Here is a 19,030-nt window from a genome sequence, read left to right on the forward strand (position 1 = left end):
ATATATATATATATATATATATATATATGATAAATCGTGTACGTGTGGATGGAGAAAATCAGTTCCTGGGCGTCTCCGGAGAGTGATTGAGTGGATTGGCTTGACGCGCGCGAAACTCCTCGCCTCCAAGTCACCCACTGCGATGTATACCGGGTGACCCATCTCTTCCACAAGAATAACCAGATTCTTGAAGCGAAATATCCTCACAGTGAAAAATCACATTCGACGTTACCGTTGCACGATCCAAGCCATTCTTCTTTACTCGTAGGGAAATGACTGAGATGCGTTCGTTGAGAAGCTGAAATAAAAATATTGTGTTAGAGCTATCGTTGTTGAGCTACATTTGTTAAGATTAAAGATATTGATTAAAAATGTGGAAATTCGATAAAAAGTAGGCAGCCAGTTGTGAAAAGAAGGGGACCATTCGGGGTTGACAGTGAAAATAATCGATTACTTATGGCCTTTTAATCCCACTGCGGAGCTCTCAAAAGAGGAGAATACGAGGGGCGTACGATCGCATGACCGACTCCTTTGACTTTGGTGCATTTGCAAATCCCAAAGTAGGTCTCCCTTCTGAAGGGGACTGCGAGCTCTTTCCACTGGCAATCCATAATTTTTTCATACCGTTTGGCAAATCCAAAATATCCTTATGATGATACGACGATCGTACCTTGAAATAGAAGTAAAAAATTTAAATTTGAGCACATTGATAATAATCGAAGAAAAGAAGCTTTGGAAAAATACTTTTTAGTGAAAATATTACCATGGAGAAAAATTGGGAAGCTTCGAAATTGAATTTGCATTCTGCGTGGCTAGGCCTGGACAGGACTTCGGCAAATATGACATAACGTGTACCATTTCCAGTGGTTTATTTTCTGGTTGGATCGCTTTGCTGCAGCACTTTGGTCCCTTTTTCTCTTGCCCTTCTCTCGTAGCTGCATGGCGCCACTCTCTATCCCCTGGAGAATTAATGTACTCGTGGCTCGCTCCCTTGGTCGCAGTTACCCCTTAATACACTTTCTGCTGTCCACTTGCTCTTTGTCTTTCCACTTCACACCCTGTTTCTCTCTTACTCTTTGCCTCTCAAGCAAATGCTAATTTGACTATTATTCTTAATTTTGTACCTTAATTTGTGTTTCAAACATACTCTCACACATAATGATCTTCCCTTAAAGATATTCTTATTTTATAAAAAAAAAACTGTATCGATACCTCTATTATTTATATCGTTGTTAATAAAGAACACCATGAGTCAACAATGAAGATTTTATTGTACCAATATCTTTCATTGATAACAATAATAATTGTAGAGAATCGCTGAGAAAGTAAAATTAATAGATCTATACGCAGTTTAGCTTAAAATAATAAGTTATAAATACAACGTTCGATTAGATTATTGATATTACTGAACGTTATCGATAGTGCTTTAGACAGTATAAAACTGTAGTCCGGTACTCAGTACGGATAGTTTTACATTATACAATTATCTACATGATTACATTAAGAGTTGGACTAGGAAACTCTCTTTCACTGAAGATTCTTTGGAAAATAATTTAACTATATGTATCACGGGCACAAAGTGTAGTTGGTAAATCAATTAAACGGCTGCGTGAAATGTATACTCAGTCGAATCTTCGTCCTATTTAACAAATTAAAAATTCTCTTCTTTCACTGCACACACACATCACATGCACATTCTTATCGGTTTCATCCAAACACACGCTTGACCATGAACAGCTTATCTGTGGATGAGGATAGCTGTTGCGTTATCATTTTTGCTTGTACACCTTTAAAAATCTCATTTCTCTTTGTTCAATGCTTGAATGAATTCCTCCAACTTTTCTTGAATCTGCCTTACACGTTCTAAATAATAAAATTAAAGGAATCAATCAATTTGAGCAAATCGATCAATAACGATGACATAGTTTTGTAAAATACTTACTAAGTTCTTCGGCCAGTGTAACTCGTCTGCCAGTCAGCAAATTTTGTTTAATCTCACTATCTTGACTGTAATCTTCGAGGACCTCTTTTATCTCTTTATCCAGCCTCCGAGCTTCGCGATTCATAATTTGTTGCCTGAGCGCGTTCGCTGTTACTTTCATCATCTGCTGAATTCTCCAGAAAAGAACGACGTCGTTGCACTCCATTTCGTTTTCGTGTCCAGTGTGATATAAATAGAATCCCTTTTTGCAGTCGTAGGCTCTCGCCAAACTCTGATGCAAAAAGAATCTTCTATAAACAGGATGCCAAGTAGTACGAATGAACTCGTTATCGACTTCCAAGCCGCTACGTTGCAAATTTTTCCTAATTGCTGTAAGCTCATCCTGAGTTAAAGTAGGCGCGTGTTTCCTGTCCGCATAAAGAATCTTGTCCAATTCGTTTTTGACAGCCGACCTCTTCTGCTGTTCTTCAGTCTGATACTTCCAATACATCCACCTCTCCCTCCTACTTGGACCAAACATATCACTCAAAATATGTTCGGTACTTTGAAGTTTATCCTTCACCGAGGCCTCCAGGAATTTCACTGCCTGATCCCAATCGCGTTTGTCGTTCACACTTCTGTCTTCTAGAATGTTCAACTGAATGACCCTCAACATTTCCGAAGCTTTTTCTTCCCAGGAATGCCTCCTCATTGCTTCACTCACCACCGCATTCTTCAGGTTATCGAAAATATCATCATGATCAGGACTTAATCTTGCTTGCGTCATGAATTTTTGAAATTCTTTCTGCAAGCATTCCCAACCGCTTTCGACGCTTTTGGCTGGCAATTGTTGCTCAGCCCATTGCCTCATTTTAATATCAACCGTTGTGTTAAATGTACTTGGATTACCACTTTGAGCAGCTGGTAAATAAATATTTTCAAATACGTGCATGCTGACTTTATCCCACATTCGCTCCATCAGCACCTCCTCCCAGTGTCTCGGAGATACCTGAGACAAATTTACAATCTCGTCCAAAATTTCTCCCCGTGCCTTCTCGAACAACTCATCCCTGTCTAACTCTCTCAGTCTTGGAAAATTATTCTTCCACTCCGTTTCTAAATTAAATCGCGTTGCTTTAAAAGCATCTGCTTGTTGCTCCACTGTCTCTCGTACCATTTTCCAAAAGCACTCAGCTACCGCCATGCTTAAATTTCGTGTAGTTACTTGACCTGACATCGCCAAACCGTCTCTACAAGTAAAGATAAAAATTAAATCGTGTTTTAAATGTTTTTTTTTATCATTATATCATTCGGTGTCTGCTTACTTGAATAGTTTTGAGTTTCTAAAGAATCTTTCTTCATAGTCTTTAATAGTTTGTATGCTGTCATCCTGTCTACCTCGTCCAGTAACTACAGCGAAATAGCCTAAAGCTTTCATAGGGAACAATTTTCCTGATAAAATTTTCTTTAAACGGTCGGGGTTGGCCAAGTTTTCTTCAGCCATATCAACCTGTAAATTTACCAAAATAAATTGTGCAAATAGACCTATGTGTGATGTTTTACAATAATTTTTAATAAAATCTTCTATACCTTCGTTAAAACGAAGATGGTTCTTTTGCCCGAGGGATCCATTTGAGCTACAAGGTCGGTCACGTTGCTTCTTTCAGCATCGACCGAGCCGTCTTGGATGCATAAGATAATCGCATTAGGATTACTCATGTACTGCTGAGACATTTGCTTAATAGCATCACGAGTGTCTTCAGCCATATCAACCGTGACTGTCTGTTTCAAGGCACATCAAAACATACTTACATACAATTTTCAACAAGTTTATGTAGCAGTGCGGCTTCTTTTATACTTACGCTAATAATTCCAGGCAAGTCGACTAGGACCATGCGCTGCAATCCAGGTCCCTTCACCGTCATCGAAATGACGTCTTGACTAACAGTTTTTCCATTCTTTACACTATTTTTCATTCGCAACTCAACTTCGCGTCTAAGCTCGGCTAATTCTGATTCCTTCGTCAAGTCGAATTCTCGAGAGCTGTCTTTAAATTGAGCTATATGGTAAGGTCCCTCACTCAGGGTTACCTTCACCGGAGCTCTCGTCATCATTTCACCGCCACCCCTGATTTATCAAAACAAGAATAAGCATGAAAAAATATGTACATGTATATTGACATAATATTATCACAAAAAGATATACCGTGGGAATATCCTAGCTTGTGCGATCATTTCAAGCACAGATGTTTTACCAGAACTTTGATCACCTACGACAACTACTCGCGGTAAATGATCTGCCGTAGAATAAGCACTATCGTAATCATTAAGTTCATCAAGAACATCGCTATACATATCGATTAATGATTTCTGTAATAATAAAAGTACAAACCATGATTAAAATTACCTAAATTTCCTACAATTATTAATTATTAACAATGAATAATTTACTTTAATTTTTTTACTGCTAAGCTTTTGATTTCCTTTTAGCAGCATTTGTTTTCTCAATTCTTTGTTCTCTCTTTCAAGTCTTTCCAATTCGCGCTGATACTTTAACTGAATTTGCATAACCTCATCATGCATGGCATCCAAACGCTGTTTAGACGATTCTGTTGAATATTCATTTTACCATAGATTTTTAATGTTTCAATAATTTGAAGAATAGAAAATAAATCTTTAAGCATACATACGAGCTTTTTTACGTTCTTCTTCAATGTTATCATTAACAAGTGGTCGAGCATATACAACAGAATTGTTTGTTATATCCTCTTTTGCTTCTATTTGAAAGAAAAAAAAAATAAATAAATAAAAGTTACTCATATAATAAAATAATAATGTGACATTCAAAAACACAGAATGCAATTAAAAAAATGAACAAGTAGTATATACTGAGAAAAGGTCTGTCCCATTCAGAATTTAATACTAATAATAAGAAAACATCCAATTTATAAAAATTAAAAAAAAAAGAAAACAAAAATAAAACAAAACAAAAGGAATAATGTGTTGTAATTGATACAGAAATGCTTTAATATAATCTGGAGTGTAAAATGCTGAATGGTCAGACTATTTTTGCATATTTTACACACCTGTATATATTTGCTTTACAATCGCAGAAATCGCTTCAACGATACCTGAACAGAACAGACCAAAATCACATATTTCTCTGAACACTAATATAGAAATTGTATTACATGCGTTAAAAGTATAATGAAATTTAATAAAATTAAAGTGTTTTCTTCAAAATTAAACATAAAAATGATTACAAAAGCTAAACACAATAGAGCTTGGAAAATTTCAAGTGTTAATACGGAAAAAAGCTCACTTTTCTATATCAAACAATAAATAATTACGTTTTGAAGAATAGCTTCCCCTCTCATCTTCATTAGTTTCTGCTGCTCTTATAGCATCCTGTAACCTCTGATTAAACCATGCTTTATACTCTAGATATTTAGCTTCTCCAATCTCTTTAAGTCTTGGATCTGAAAAAATTTATTAAATAAGTTATTCCTATTTAAAATAAATTCACAAATTTCTGTAAATTTCTTACCAATTTCAATCTTGTCAGAAACAGTATTTTTCATATTTAACAACCTAATACGTATATCTTCTAACTGTTTATCACTGGGCAGGTAATCATTTAACCATCCTAAACCTATGTCTGGTAGACTTTCTTTCCATTCTGCATATTTCTGTAATAATAATATGTTAATAAAACAGTAAGCAAGTTGAGAGAAGGTTTTATCCCAAATCACCCGTTGTGCGGTAACTCCCCCGCTGACTGCTCCTCCTAATACAATGTATCGAATTTTTAAAACTCCTCTTAATGCTCTCGCTACAACCATACCATAGGACCGATTTGGATTGACGAAATATCGTAATTGCGGCGAAGCCAAAAGTGGCCTGCATACTCGACCAATCTTTCCTGACATCAAATTGCGAGAAGTAATTATTGATACAGGATACCTTGACTTTGATGATACAAGGAAAACACTGGACCTAAAAATATATTTTTTACAATCAATAGATCAATTTTAACAACTTATATACAAAAGCTTTAACAAAATGGAACACCGCGGCATAACCTACAAAATTTGTAATCTGTAAAACGGGAGTAGTTTTACCATTGTGAAAATAAATCATAAAAAAATTAAGCGAAATAAATATTTAATTTTCTAATTTTCTAATTTTTTAAATAATTTTAATTTTCAATTAAATATCAAAAACTTACACCATTCTCCCACATAAAATTTGCTTCATATTCGCTGCTCTTTCTCTGCTCTTCTATCACAAAATAAAATACAAAAAACTACTTAACGTACATAAGTTACATTAAAATCAATTATTGTATACAACTAAAACTATTATAAAATCGAGCAAACTTAACGTTTGAGGTTATTTAGATCATTATTATTATGCTCCAATTTATTATATACCTACGAGAGAAGAGAATGACCGAAAAAACCACCATTCACCAGTTTGACCAACCCAAGACCAAGTCCCTAAAATATGTATGTATTTTCTCTAGGGCCAGACTTTCCAATGAGAGCATAGCACGCCTTATACATATAACCTTTCGACTGCCGAGTGCTCGTCGTTGATTGGCTGACAATGGTGATGTTCAGAAACTACTTCGTCGACATACCCGCTTATACACAAGTGACGTCACATTTGAATCAAACAAAATGTCGGACAGCTCTTTTTTTCTGTTACGTTTTACCTTTCAGCCCCCTCGCCGCCCCCGCCCTTTGTGGGACCTACCTTAGCGACTTGTTAAAAATCTGTTTTGCTATCAGTTCGTAAAGAAGCCTAACTGCTTTTATCGACTGTGTTGTCTGTGTTTGATTCGTACACATTAAAATTCTCAAGATCACTACCAAGTCTCACCAATGACCCGAATAATTATCAAGCATTCCGATTTACGTGATAAGAATCTAACAACTGGCAGTACTACTAGTATTATCCGATTTTTCAGAGGTTTAACGGTTAGAATGAAATATATTGACGTGCGAAAATAAGCTGCGTAATATCAGTGAGCTTGACACTTAGCGAACTTAGTGGTCAAGGTTATTACTGATGCAGAAATGTACTCCAACTCAGATAATTGAACATTGGATGCTGCAAACATTTTTATTTTTATTTATGCGTTTACGCACGTTTTATCCTGGTATAGATGGGTGCGGTCGTCAATTGCATGTAAATGTGAACGAATCATTATGGAAATTAAATTGATGTGCTAATTGACTGGTAAAGTTTTTTCTACCTATACGAATATATAACATTTACTATTTAAACTCAGCTGGCAAGTAAAGCAGATAAAAATGTGTTTAATATCATTTATATTTACTTCTAATTTAAATTCAATATACTATATGTATACCCTATGTAAAATTAGTACAATTTGTTTTTAGGTTATTCGTATAATTTATACATAACTAGTATAGTGGTAATGAGATTGGGGGAGGAGGGCAGAGCACTATAATTCTTGAAGTTAACGGTGTGTACTGTGTACAAAGGAATTTCGCTGTTTAGTTCCAGCACGGATGCTTGACCCCTGCGCGGCATTGACTATCTCACAGCAGCCTAATTTCCATTTATTACGCAATTGATGCAATTAGATACGTCAAACGGCGGGATAATGGGGCATAAAAGATCGGCGGACTCCGGCGAAGTCAAGCTGAACCGACAACTTCATCATACAAGCATCGGAACACGCACGGCCTTTGCAATTTTGACCTTGCACCTTTCAGCACATAATCGCACAACCTCCTGTTTTTCAATTAATTAGGAGAAACTCGCGCAAAGAACGATATCGAATTCTACAACAACATTTCGTCCATTCACTAAGCATAACCTGGTGATTTCTCATTAGGATAATCTACGATGCAAGAGAAATCTAACCATTCGTAAGTTCAAGTGCTCAATGATCTTGAAATTTTCAAAATGGAATAACATGAGTCTGATACGAGATGATCTCTGTCAACAGTCACTTATTTCAAAGAAAACATTTGTTTACTTAGATGGTTTTTTCTACTTAAGACGAGTGTCTTGTTCCATTCCATGTGTTGCTACACACATATGTACATACATGTTTACATATATAGCTTTACGTTATCACAGCAAGACGTTATTACTCGCTCTAAGGACAAGATCAAGCATGAAGTTTTCCATCCTCTCGATATTCTTTACATAGATCTATGATAAAACGTTTTAGAACTCGACGTATGTGTGAGTTCAATAACCTTTGCTGGTAGATTAATATATAGCTAACTCTGAAGAGCAGAGATTCCGGTCAAATCACGAGATGATCTAATAATTTTCAATGATTTCACGTGCAACCCCGATCGAATAGATTAGATTTCTGGCCAATGTGAATAAATTTTTCAATCTAGCAAATATATTGATTCATACTCGATGTAATGCGGATAGGTGTACCCGTTGAGAGCGTGGGACAACTTATCGGCGATAATTAAAAAACTGGTTTTTCTTTTTTTTCTTGTCAATCAGAGAGACACATTTAGTAATACTTTCACGCCTCTCCGTCTGTAACGTGTATAAATATCTATTGGATCTATTCTAACAACCGGATGTACGTATTTTCTTTACTTGAAAACTGGTTTGGAAATTTCGCTTATGATACTTTTTAAAATATTTGCATATAAGATATTTACGAGAAACGATTAAAATAGACAATTATCGACTTCAGCAAATTTTAAGAAATATTGGGTGAAAATGACCTGTTGGAGTATCACAATAGCAATTAAAACAAAAGTATACAACGTGGTTTGTGGGAAATGTATAATAATTGATCGTTTATCAGTGTGCAATAATTATAAATAGCAGAATTATGTCAAGTTATTAAGCAATTGGCAGAAATCAATTCGGCAAGTTGAAAAATGCGACACGATCGCTGTATTTAATAATCATATGTGCTACTTTAATTACTTTCTACGCGAAACTTTACGTTGCATGTGGTCTTGAAAATTATAACCTTTCTTGATCCTTGCAACGTCCTAAATATAAATTCGAACATGCAACTGTTTTATTTATCTGAAATAATCAAATTATAACAGCGTATATGATATTTAGTTGTGTTAAAAAAATTATATAAAAAAAATTATTAGTATCTCGGCAAAATATTTTTAATCCTTTTTTAAAAGATTATCTCAATTTGTTAATACTTCGGAGTGAATCTTCACAATTAAAGGAAAATTTTTGTTGTTGCTCCAAAATCATGAGAATTGATCGGTCAGGTAGAACGCGACATTTATCTCTTGTATATTACGTCTCCGATCATAATATGTGTCTTTGATAAATGAAATGCATGAGTGTGGGTGAGCATGTGCGTATTCAGTAATTCAGTCAGTCAGAACTCAGAGTCACTATTCACACTAACTAGCCAGTGCTCAGTGGTCTGGAATATTAGGATATGGTTCGGTTATGCAGAAATTTTTCTCTTTTTACCACGTGTGTGTCGAGCACACGTAGGCGGTGGATGTACCTGCCGATTGGTCGTTTCGCGAAGGCTCGTCCAGCCGTTTAAAAATAAATTAATGCTCGTCTGCGAGTTAAATTAAATCGGGCAGTGCACTCGAGACTCACACTAGGGTTTTCGTTGTCGTTTACGACACATCTACGTACTACAATCGCCCTGCACCTTACGTTGCTGTAGCGTAAAAAATACGCGAGGAACTTACATGCTAACACGGCATAAAACGTCTAACCGATTCTTGTGTGGATGTGCAATTTGTTCTTAGAAGTGCAAACCTAACCTGCAAACCGAGTCAGCCACACGTATATTTACACTAGCCGGCCTACAAATCGTCAGTGAATACGCACGTCTCCCCTCTTCTTCCCTTCTCTTTCTATTTTAATGCTGAAAAAACCGGTAAGCTACTCAGGTTCAATGATTTCTTTCGAATATTTCCCCCTCCCTATTAGCATTTTCGTCGTCTCTCTCTCTCTCTCTTTCTCCTTTTCATTTTTCTAACGTGCAATTTGTAAATCCCTTATTTTCTGTGTTAATATTATTATTAAAGGGATTTTCGATAAATATAACGCATTCTTTGATTGTTGACATTTCCAATGATTTACACACGCGCGCGTTTCTGCTTCTATTACTAATACTATGATATGTGTTCACCTTGTTTTAATATTAATTTTTTTATTTTCGTATTGCATCATCTATTTGTGTGTATCTATTCAACACAAGATTAAATCAGAATAGCTTGGCGAGTACTGCAAAAGGCATAATATGTATACATACCTTAATTATCAAAATTCCTAAAAATATAAGCTGAAACAAATTGTGCAATGCCATTGATAATTTAAGACAAACATATATCATTCTTTTTTGGATGTTCTTAAAGTGCAAAAGAATGATTCAAAACACATAAAGAGTATAGAATTCTTTAACACCCTTGTTTTAGCAGTTGCATTTCTGCTTCGTTTTAAATTCTTGTTTTAGAAATATGATATATTTCAGGTAGCTATTGAGAACTTATTACATGCTATGAGAGATGTTGACCAATTGGCCTTAAGGTGAAATGTCCCGCAGCTTACCTGACAGAGTGGCAGGGCTTTATTATGCCCATGGCCTGTTTTGCTCGTCTCATCCTATAGCTGCCATTACATTTGCTATTTCTGTTGTTTTACTATGCTGGTTTGTAATTTACTTATTCTCTTAATTTGTATTTTTGTAAATTAATTTGTTTTATGGTAATTTACTTTTGTTGCAGCTATCCCCTTGTAAATTTGCCCATGCCAGGCAATGCTCCAATGACTATGATAAACAACACTATTTTGCCAGCAAATGGTTCAGAAAGTCAAGCATTATACGTACAGCAAGTGGTCTTACGGACCGGAGTTATTCCATGGGCAGAAGATTTAACATTGGTTGATGCCTTTAGAGGACCATTATATGAAGTTTTTAATTTACTTGAAATCATACAAAATTATCAGCATCCAGAATCGTAAGTATATATTGAGAATGAAAAGAATAACAAACAGTGACTGTAAAATGAAATTTATTTATAAATAACAACTATTTTCAGATTGAAAACACTTGGACAAGTTTGTTTGCATATTGAAGCTGTCAAAAAAAGGAATGGGAAAAAACCAGAGATTTTACCAGAATATAATTGCCTAGTGCTCTCCCCTGCAAATCTTTGGCAACAAAGTACAGAGTTATTTGGGAAGGATACTAATCTGATTGGAACCATTTTTTCTTATCAGAACCTTCAGAAGGGCAAATTAAGTCTAGCGGAAGTGATGTTTGGAATGAGTCTGAAAGAGACTGGAGTCAAAAGATATCCCATTCGAGTTCGTCAAAGAATTCTGCAATATGCAGTTACAATTTTTCTCAAGGATTATGATCCTGAGTTTGTGAAAGGATTAAAAAATCGATTGGAAGCTTATTATTCCCTCAACCAAAACAAGGGTAGTGATTCTGCTTCTACAATTATAGATGAAACACTGCATATAATTTATCCTGGTGAAATCAATTACAGTGACTTCTTTCCTTTATTGATGACATTTCTTGTTTTGTTTTTTTACGTTTACTTCTCAGTAAGAAAAATTGAGTTAATTAAGTCAAAGATGGGAATGGCATTCAGTGCCAGTGTGACAGTAATAGCTTCATTGTCCATGACTGTTGGAGTATGTTTCTTTTTTGGCTTGACTCTCAGTCTTAGTGGAAAAGAAGTGTTTCCTTATCTAGTAGTAATAGTGGGTCTTGAAAATGTTTTGGTTCTAACAAAAAGCGTAGTGAGCACCCCGCCTCATTTAGATGTAAAGATTCGTGTGGCTCAAGGCCTTTCTAAAGAGGGCTGGTCTATAACGAAAAATCTACTAACCGAAGTGACCATTCTTACAATTGGATTATTCACTTTTGTTCCCGCCATTCAGGAATTTTGCATTTTCGCGATCGTTGGTCTTCTCAACGATTTCTTCATGCAAATGGTATTTTTCTCCACAATCCTCGCGATCGACATTAAAAGAACCGAGCTTTCTAATGAAACTTCTAAGTTCCACTTACCAAACATTCCATCAAATCGAAAACAACAATTCACGACTACTATAACGAATAGGAAGCCAAACATCTTTAGATCCAAATCTCATCCAAGACTGAATGGACTAACAGGACCCACCAATGTAATAGCACCAACCACACAGAACACTCATACACTGGTAAAGATACCAAAGAGGTTGAGGCTTGTTCATTTCTGGGCACGAACCAGGATTTTTCAACGAGCATTCATGGTCTGGATGGTCGTTTGGATTAGCATGATTATTTACAATTCCGGCTTTATCGAGCATTTCATTCACTTAAGCGATACTCTGAAATCAGATCCTGATATCGATGGATACACTATCAACCGACCTTTAAATAATTATATCGAAATGAATACTATGGAACCTGTCACCATGACTTCCGCTACAATCGCTCCAGAACATTTGACCAATCAGGTAAATATGAATTTATTATTAGTCTCTACTTAGCTATTTAAAGTTAGACCAGACTAATACGTAATTTGTCATTGAACTTTCATTCATTGCTTTTATTATGACTAGAAATCAGACAATCTGTAGTTGTTAACATCAAGAATGACAAAGACTTCCTATCAGAAACGGTGAATAATATTTAGGACATATATCGAACGCTTTATACTCATATCAGAACCAATGTTTTGTGTAACAAACAGCCAATATTTATAAACGAGCCCCTGATTTGATAATATTAATTAATAGTTTGAGCAATTATTTAGAAGCTGATAGAATGCAAGTAATTAAGGATGATATCTTTCTTTTTTAGAATGATGCAGCGAACAATATGACAGAGGAATTAAATAAATTACGGCCGGTGGATTTTCCACCTTGGAATCGATTGTCACTATATCACTGGTCTTCGATATTGTCAATATACAATATTTCTGTGGCTGGCGAGCGAATTATAATTTTGCCAACTATTAAATTATCACACGCTGTTAGTCCCCTGCTGGTGAAACAAATAAGTAATCCAAAGGATATACAGCAATTTCAATGGCAAAGTTTTGCCACTGCTGCACTTGACCCTCTGGACTTTTCAGGTTTGTGCATAACTTATGCTAATCCTGTTAATCAAATCTGTTCTATACTCTATTTCGTTTCTACTGAGTTTTCACGGTCTCCCGATGCACTCTATTTCTATCGAGTATTTGAAATACAAAAATTGTTGTGTGTGTTTATGCTATAATGAGATTAATTTAATTTTAATTTGATATTTTAGACATGGAAATTCCAACGAGATCAGATAGTCGTACGTTTAATACAAACGTACCATTTGTGCCATCCAGTCCAATGGAGATCTTCCTAGCTGCGGTTTTGTGTTTAATCAGCGTTATTGTGGTAGCCTACATGGTAGTAGTATTGTATCGGTGCATCTGCTCAAGAAACTATGCGGAATGGCGAGCCAGTTGGTTCCAGCAGGAGAAATATCATGAATCTGTGACCCAACTGGTTCTGGAAGCTCTTCCTTTGGTTCTCGCAGGTCATACACAAGAAATCGAATGCATCGCGACTGATGGCAATACGGTCGCCAGCACTTGCCTTGCTGGACACATAAGAATTTGGGATTCTTTGACGGGGGAGCAATTAGCTCATATAGATCGTAAACAATTTTTCAGCAGTCCCCAGAAAGACATGAATCGACCGATTTTGGATAACGACGAATTTATGTCCGATTATGAGAGTGGCTCTCCTCCATCTAGAGGAGAAATGGAGGCTAATAATTCTTTGGGAATGTATACAACGACAACGCAAAGAAAATCACCAGGATTTTATAACTTGCATGTAAGGAATAGCAAACGACATTCTACTGGTAATTCTATCGATTACGACTACCAAATTAACGAATCGTGCTCCGAGAAAAGAAAATTCTTGAGAAGAAGTTTGGACAATGCTTACGACCTTCCGGATTTAAAACCTGCTATCAATTTCAAGTTTTCTACCGTCAAGTACTCACCGCTTCAGAAGAATTACGATCAGGGATTCGATTTTGGTGATAAATATAGGCGGTTATTAGATGATCATAATCGGAGTATTGATGAAATGCAGAGATCTGAGAGTGGTGAAACTCTAAGCGTATTCTGTGGAAGAATGACACACACTTCCACCGATAGTATGACATCACTGAGTACAGACAAGACTGTACAAATGTCGCATACCATTTCACCAATATGGTGTATGGATTATCAAGAGAATCTGATTGTTGTGGGATGCGCCAATGGGAGTTTAGAATTTTGGGAAGGAACGACTGGTAGATTTAAGGTAATACACAAGGCATCATTCGCTTATCTTCATTTCAATTTCAACCTTAGTCTCATAACTTCATTAAATCAATCTCGATTGTTCAGTGTTTATTCGACGATGGATCAGGATTAGGAATCTCATCAGTAAAATTTGTTGGCAGTAGAGTTCTAGCTGCTAAATTAAATGGAGCTCTCGATTTTCTTCAGTTGGAAAGCTACAGCGAAGGACAACAAATCGATTGGGGATTTACTTCGTATAGAAGAAGTACGTGATTTAATGAAATGCTTTTAAAATTTCTTTATATAATTTTTAATCATAGCAATTATTTTTAGCTCATGTTAGGACAGGCAGTGCAGGCTCTCCGATGGATCTAAATAATATCACGCAGGCAGAGGAAGATCTACGATGCATGAAAATAGGCTCGCATCGAGCGCATCAGCAGGCCATAACTGTTTTAGATAGTGAAGGTGGGCGTGTGCTAACTGGCAGTCAGGATCACACGTTGAAAGTGTACAGGTCAGTGAATTAACTATTTCCTTTCTATAATATCCATAGATTAATTTAAGTTGAAATCAGCTCTATTATAAATTCGATTAAACGCGTTTCACTTAACAGACTAGAAGACCAGCTGCCATTATATACACTCCATGGACACTGTGGACCAATTTCTTGTCTTTTTATTGACCGAATTAGCCCCATGACATCTGGCAGTGGATCTCAAGATGGCCAATTATGCGTTTGGGATCTTCTTACAGGTAAGTATATCTAAGAGCTTGAAAAATTGACAATTGTATGTATTTGTATATTAAAGTTGATCCGATTACAGGAACGTGCATGTACAGTATCCAGGCTCACGACGGTGCCGTGGCAGCTATCACGTGCTCAGTCTCTTATGTAATTAGCATTGGAACTGATGAAAGACTCTGCGTCTGGGAAAGGTTTCAGGGACATTTATTGCACGCCCTTCCTGCACATAGGGCCTCTTACAGTTTACAGCTAGTCATGCTGACGCATCATTTGCTCATCACGAGCAATCAGGTTCGTATGCAATATTATAATTTATAATAATTATATACTTTTAATGGTAAACTGTTTATTTTTTAACATCTTTTTTTGCAGGGTTCATTAATAGTTTGGGACGTGAGGACTGGTGAGCCTGTTCGTGAAGTGCGGCTAGGCCACAAAGATAGTTGTATTTTTGTAAAGCAAATGGTAGCTTTAAGGGACAGTGTTGTGTGTGATTTTGGTCGGCAGCTGCGAATAATCAGATTTCCACTGGTCTCTGATAAGATGGATTAATTTTCATCTACATCCGTGTACATAATTTACATTCTCCCCCAACCCATCGTAAACACTAGAATTTATTCACCTTTAATAATGAAGTTTAGTTTCATTTCCAATCCTTCTATTGCAGAACTCTAAGCACACAATCATGGCTGAGTAAAATACTGTCGTCACATTGTAATTATTGTGAATGAAGAATGAATGAGAAAAGGGGTGTTTGTGTAGGATGTAGTATAGTACATAAAAAATTACACAGTGGCATTATATTTTACAAATCCACGAGTGAGATATAAGTGGATTCTGTTGTTGAATAGTATTCAGTATACTTAATTAGATATATTTCATGAATATATTTAACAACAGGCGCTGAATATTTATGATAAATGGTATTTCGTCCAATTTTATCAAGTAGCTTACTTTTGTTTTAAGGGACGTAGATTTTTATACGTCACAGATAACTCTTATTTTTATAGATGTCATAAGATTATCTCGATAAAATTTAAATCCCTTGACATTTCAGCCTGTCGTGTGACATTTGTATTATCGCGAAGCTATATGAGAGACTCACTTTTTTATCAACTTCTATTAGCAACCTAAAGAAGCTTCTAAAAAAATCCTGTAAATTACTTTTCGGAAAGTATTTCTGTATAGATATGTTGTTTTTTGCTAAATGTATTTTCACGGGTTGTTTAATGAAAATGATTTGAAACTCGAAAATAAATAAGATAATTTAAATAACGAGTGGCAAGCTTAGGCGCTTGCTGTGAATTCCGATTCGCCTTGTAGTTCTTTAGAGAAAGTTTAAAGATGGGAAAAGAATACACGCTATTTCTTAAAAATTCTTAACAAATAATAAATATGCTTTAGGCTCTACCTCTTCAAAAAGTCTAGATTTTATACGACAGATTGGAGAAATTAATCTGATTAAAAAAGTACTAATGTTTATGCGTATTTCTTACCTATTGAAAGAAAGAAATATAATTTCATAATAATGAAAGTTCATTTTGTATGGAAGAAAGTTTGAATAGTGCCTTTGACGTCCGTCTGATGCTTTATGTAATCTAAATAATGAAAAGACTATTGATCTCAATGTTTTGTTAAACGGTAGTAATATCAAACAATAGTTAGTTATTTACTACCGTGAAATGTTAATTATATAAATATTTGAATGTGAGGCATTATATATATATATATATATATATATAAAGGTATGGCCATACATGACCTTACTGGGTCCCAGTTGAGTAGTTTCTATTGCTTTTTGTTTCGGTCGAGGTCACGAACAACTGAAATCTGGCTCGACTCAGACGTGGCATGGTCATGCGTGGGTAGGCTCTAAGAAAGTGTTGCAGGTCTTGAGTGTAGAAAATAAATTTTGGACTAAAATCTGCGTTCTCTTATTGATGTAAATATTTTATAGCATTTAACTTAGTTACATTCATTGTCGGTTATATTCACTGGATCAAGATGCAATAAGAATGTGTTTAGGGAGAAGAAGGGGGATGCTATTTATCTTTGTCAACACTAATACGCATATATATTTTAAACATATAATATATACGTGTGTACAGTAGCGTTGATAGTGCTTCTCTAGACGTACCTAGTGATTATTGCTAATGTAACTCAGTGCGGATGATTTAACGAAAAGAAAACGTCATTAGAGACTGATACACTAATAAAAAAAAAAAATTAAGACCTGCATCACTTTAATACACAGGGCCTGCTGCTTAAAACGCCCCAAAGCATGCATGTGAGAATACATTTGTTAACCTTTCTTTGTAACTATTAAAGATATGACAATGTACGTAAGATGTTTTTGCATATAAATAGTAAGACATTTTTAAAATATCCAAAATGCTAAAGTATATAATATCTGTATAGTTACTGAGATACATGTATTCTTGTATCGGTGTTCTGAGTCGTTTTAAATGCTGGACCCTGTATAACGTTGCCCCTAGAGTAACATATCGAGTTGGATTTTGTTTTTCTTTCGGGTAGATTTAACTTATATTAGCCAGTCTACTCATTGTTGCAATAATTTCTGTTTAATTTCTTAATGGGTTTTTGGAATTATGAGCTAGCTTTTGTCAGGCTGTTTGACATAATGTAACACAATCACATATTTTAAACAAGAACAAATTTTGTAAGAAGATAGAGAGTGCTTTATTTCCTTTTATTGCGCATTTTAATTGTTACAATTAACAGGATTATTATTTTACACTATTTATATTAAATTTGTAGTATCAATTTTCTGAAAAGAAAAAAAGCATTATCAATATACAAATGTTGAAGATCTTTGGCTAAGGTATGATAAATGGAGAGCTTTTTAATACTACAATTTGATTTATTTATCAAAGAAACGTCAAATCAATCAGTTTAATCGCTATGTTGTCGTAACAAAGTTTTAATCATTAGACTCGATTCTGACCTAATTTTCTTCTTTTTCTTACTTTTCGCGAATTCAAGCGAAGCATGTACCATGTAATTAAACTGTAGCTCTTAGAACAATAATTAATTAGTAATTCCTCTGTAGACTGAGAATAATATTGAAAAATATTTTATTTTCTGACGTCCTATTTACGACTATCAGAATATCGAGGCGATCATTGAGATGCCGAGAATAGAATTTATAGTATATTTTTTCTGAACCAAAGTGAACCTCATCGGTCCTCGATGTATCGTTAAAGAAACGCTAGTAATTAGTAAGAATGATGCATACGATTATTTACCGTCGTTATTAATTTATTGTTATCAGCAGTTTATTGTTAATTGACGATAACAGTTAATTGGTATAGCAAAGAAGAATTTGTCACTTATTGTCATTCATTATTAGACTGTTAATGTTGTATTGTTATTAGTAATAATGATAGGTAAAATTGATAGATCAAAATGTGCTGAAAAAAAGTGTAAGTGCTTTTAGAAATGCCGTTGACTGGCAAACGATTATTTAAAAATCTGCGTGATTTTTATATTTATTTAATTTAATTGTATAAACATGTCGTATATCAAAGCTATCGTTCTTAATAAATTGTCATGTTTAATAAATCTTTGCAGATTTGTTTTTCTTTTATTCGTCCGATTACACGAATATTTACTGATTATCTTGAGATAATTTTTATAGTGTTTTAATTTTGTAATCTATATAAATATGTCGTATTACATAACTCTCACTTCGAAATTAATCTGTCGAGGTAAAACGTTTTATTAATGAAGACTTCTGCATGAGATTAAAATGCAGTGCACAGACGTGCATTTTACTGGTGTTGCAAAATAAGAATAGAGTTAGGTCTTTAAAGGCAATTTATATTATATTAAAAATGTAAAATTAACAAATTCGCGTAAGTTTACAGATATATATTTTAAATTGCCAGTTATATGTATTTATAGTAAATAATTTTTTTTTGTCAAAATAATAGTTTTAGTAAATTATTTGTGGAAGTACTTTTTACAGAAAAAATTGGCGATACAAATTCGACATAACTTATTATTCTTTCTGTTAATAAACATTAAAATTACCATCCCTATCAAATAAACTTCACAC

At 34.9% G+C, this 19,030-nt stretch overlaps 2 protein-coding genes across 6 annotated transcripts; one reads left to right on the forward strand and one right to left on the reverse strand.

Moving 5' to 3' along the window:
• Window positions 1-1,252: 1,252 nt before the first annotated feature.
• On the reverse strand, window positions 1,253-6,541 carry Opa1 (Opa1 mitochondrial dynamin like GTPase). 4 transcript variants are annotated; one of them, XM_066745547.1, is made up of 13 exons: window positions 6,149-6,541; window positions 5,673-5,916; window positions 5,468-5,609; window positions 5,271-5,399; window positions 5,007-5,051; window positions 4,611-4,628; window positions 4,372-4,529; window positions 4,127-4,290; window positions 3,784-4,048; window positions 3,512-3,703; window positions 3,247-3,431; window positions 1,943-3,171; window positions 1,253-1,863 (listed from the first exon to the last, which is right to left on the reverse strand). In XM_066745547.1, the coding sequence occupies exons 1-13, from the start codon at window positions 6,175-6,177 to the stop codon at window positions 1,799-1,801; spliced, it is 2,865 nt and encodes a 954-aa protein (XP_066601644.1). In that variant the 5' UTR covers window positions 6,178-6,541; the 3' UTR covers window positions 1,253-1,798. The 4 variants fall into 4 exon arrangements, with proteins under 4 accessions (XP_066601644.1, XP_066601641.1, XP_066601642.1 ...); XM_066745544.1 differs by having other exon boundaries at window positions 4,611-4,697; XM_066745545.1 differs by lacking the exon at window positions 5,007-5,051 and having other exon boundaries at window positions 4,611-4,697; window positions 6,149-6,540.
• Window positions 6,542-9,257: 2,716 nt separating this feature from the next.
• On the forward strand, window positions 9,258-18,528 carry SCAP (SREBP cleavage activating protein). Of its 2 annotated transcripts, XM_066745575.1 has the most exons (11): window positions 9,258-9,805; window positions 10,403-10,579; window positions 10,656-10,889; window positions 10,971-12,384; window positions 12,731-13,004; window positions 13,184-14,223; window positions 14,310-14,469; window positions 14,538-14,721; window positions 14,821-14,960; window positions 15,032-15,243; window positions 15,325-18,528. In XM_066745575.1, exons 2-11 carry the CDS (start codon window positions 10,464-10,466, stop codon window positions 15,502-15,504), a joined length of 3,954 nt encoding a protein of 1,317 aa, XP_066601672.1. In that variant the 5' UTR covers window positions 9,258-9,805; window positions 10,403-10,463; the 3' UTR covers window positions 15,505-18,528. The 2 variants fall into 2 exon arrangements, with proteins under 2 accessions (XP_066601672.1, XP_066601673.1); XM_066745576.1 differs by lacking the exons at window positions 14,821-14,960; window positions 15,032-15,243; window positions 15,325-18,528 and having other exon boundaries at window positions 14,525-14,629.
• Window positions 18,529-19,030: the final 502 nt, after the last annotated feature.

This window comes from Prorops nasuta, unplaced genomic scaffold (genome assembly GCF_024137725.1).
Source record: "Prorops nasuta isolate Cenicafe-Biocafe unplaced genomic scaffold, Cenicafe_Pnas_1.2 PNAS00065, whole genome shotgun sequence".
Classification (NCBI taxonomy): Eukaryota; Metazoa; Arthropoda; class Insecta; order Hymenoptera; family Bethylidae; genus Prorops; species Prorops nasuta.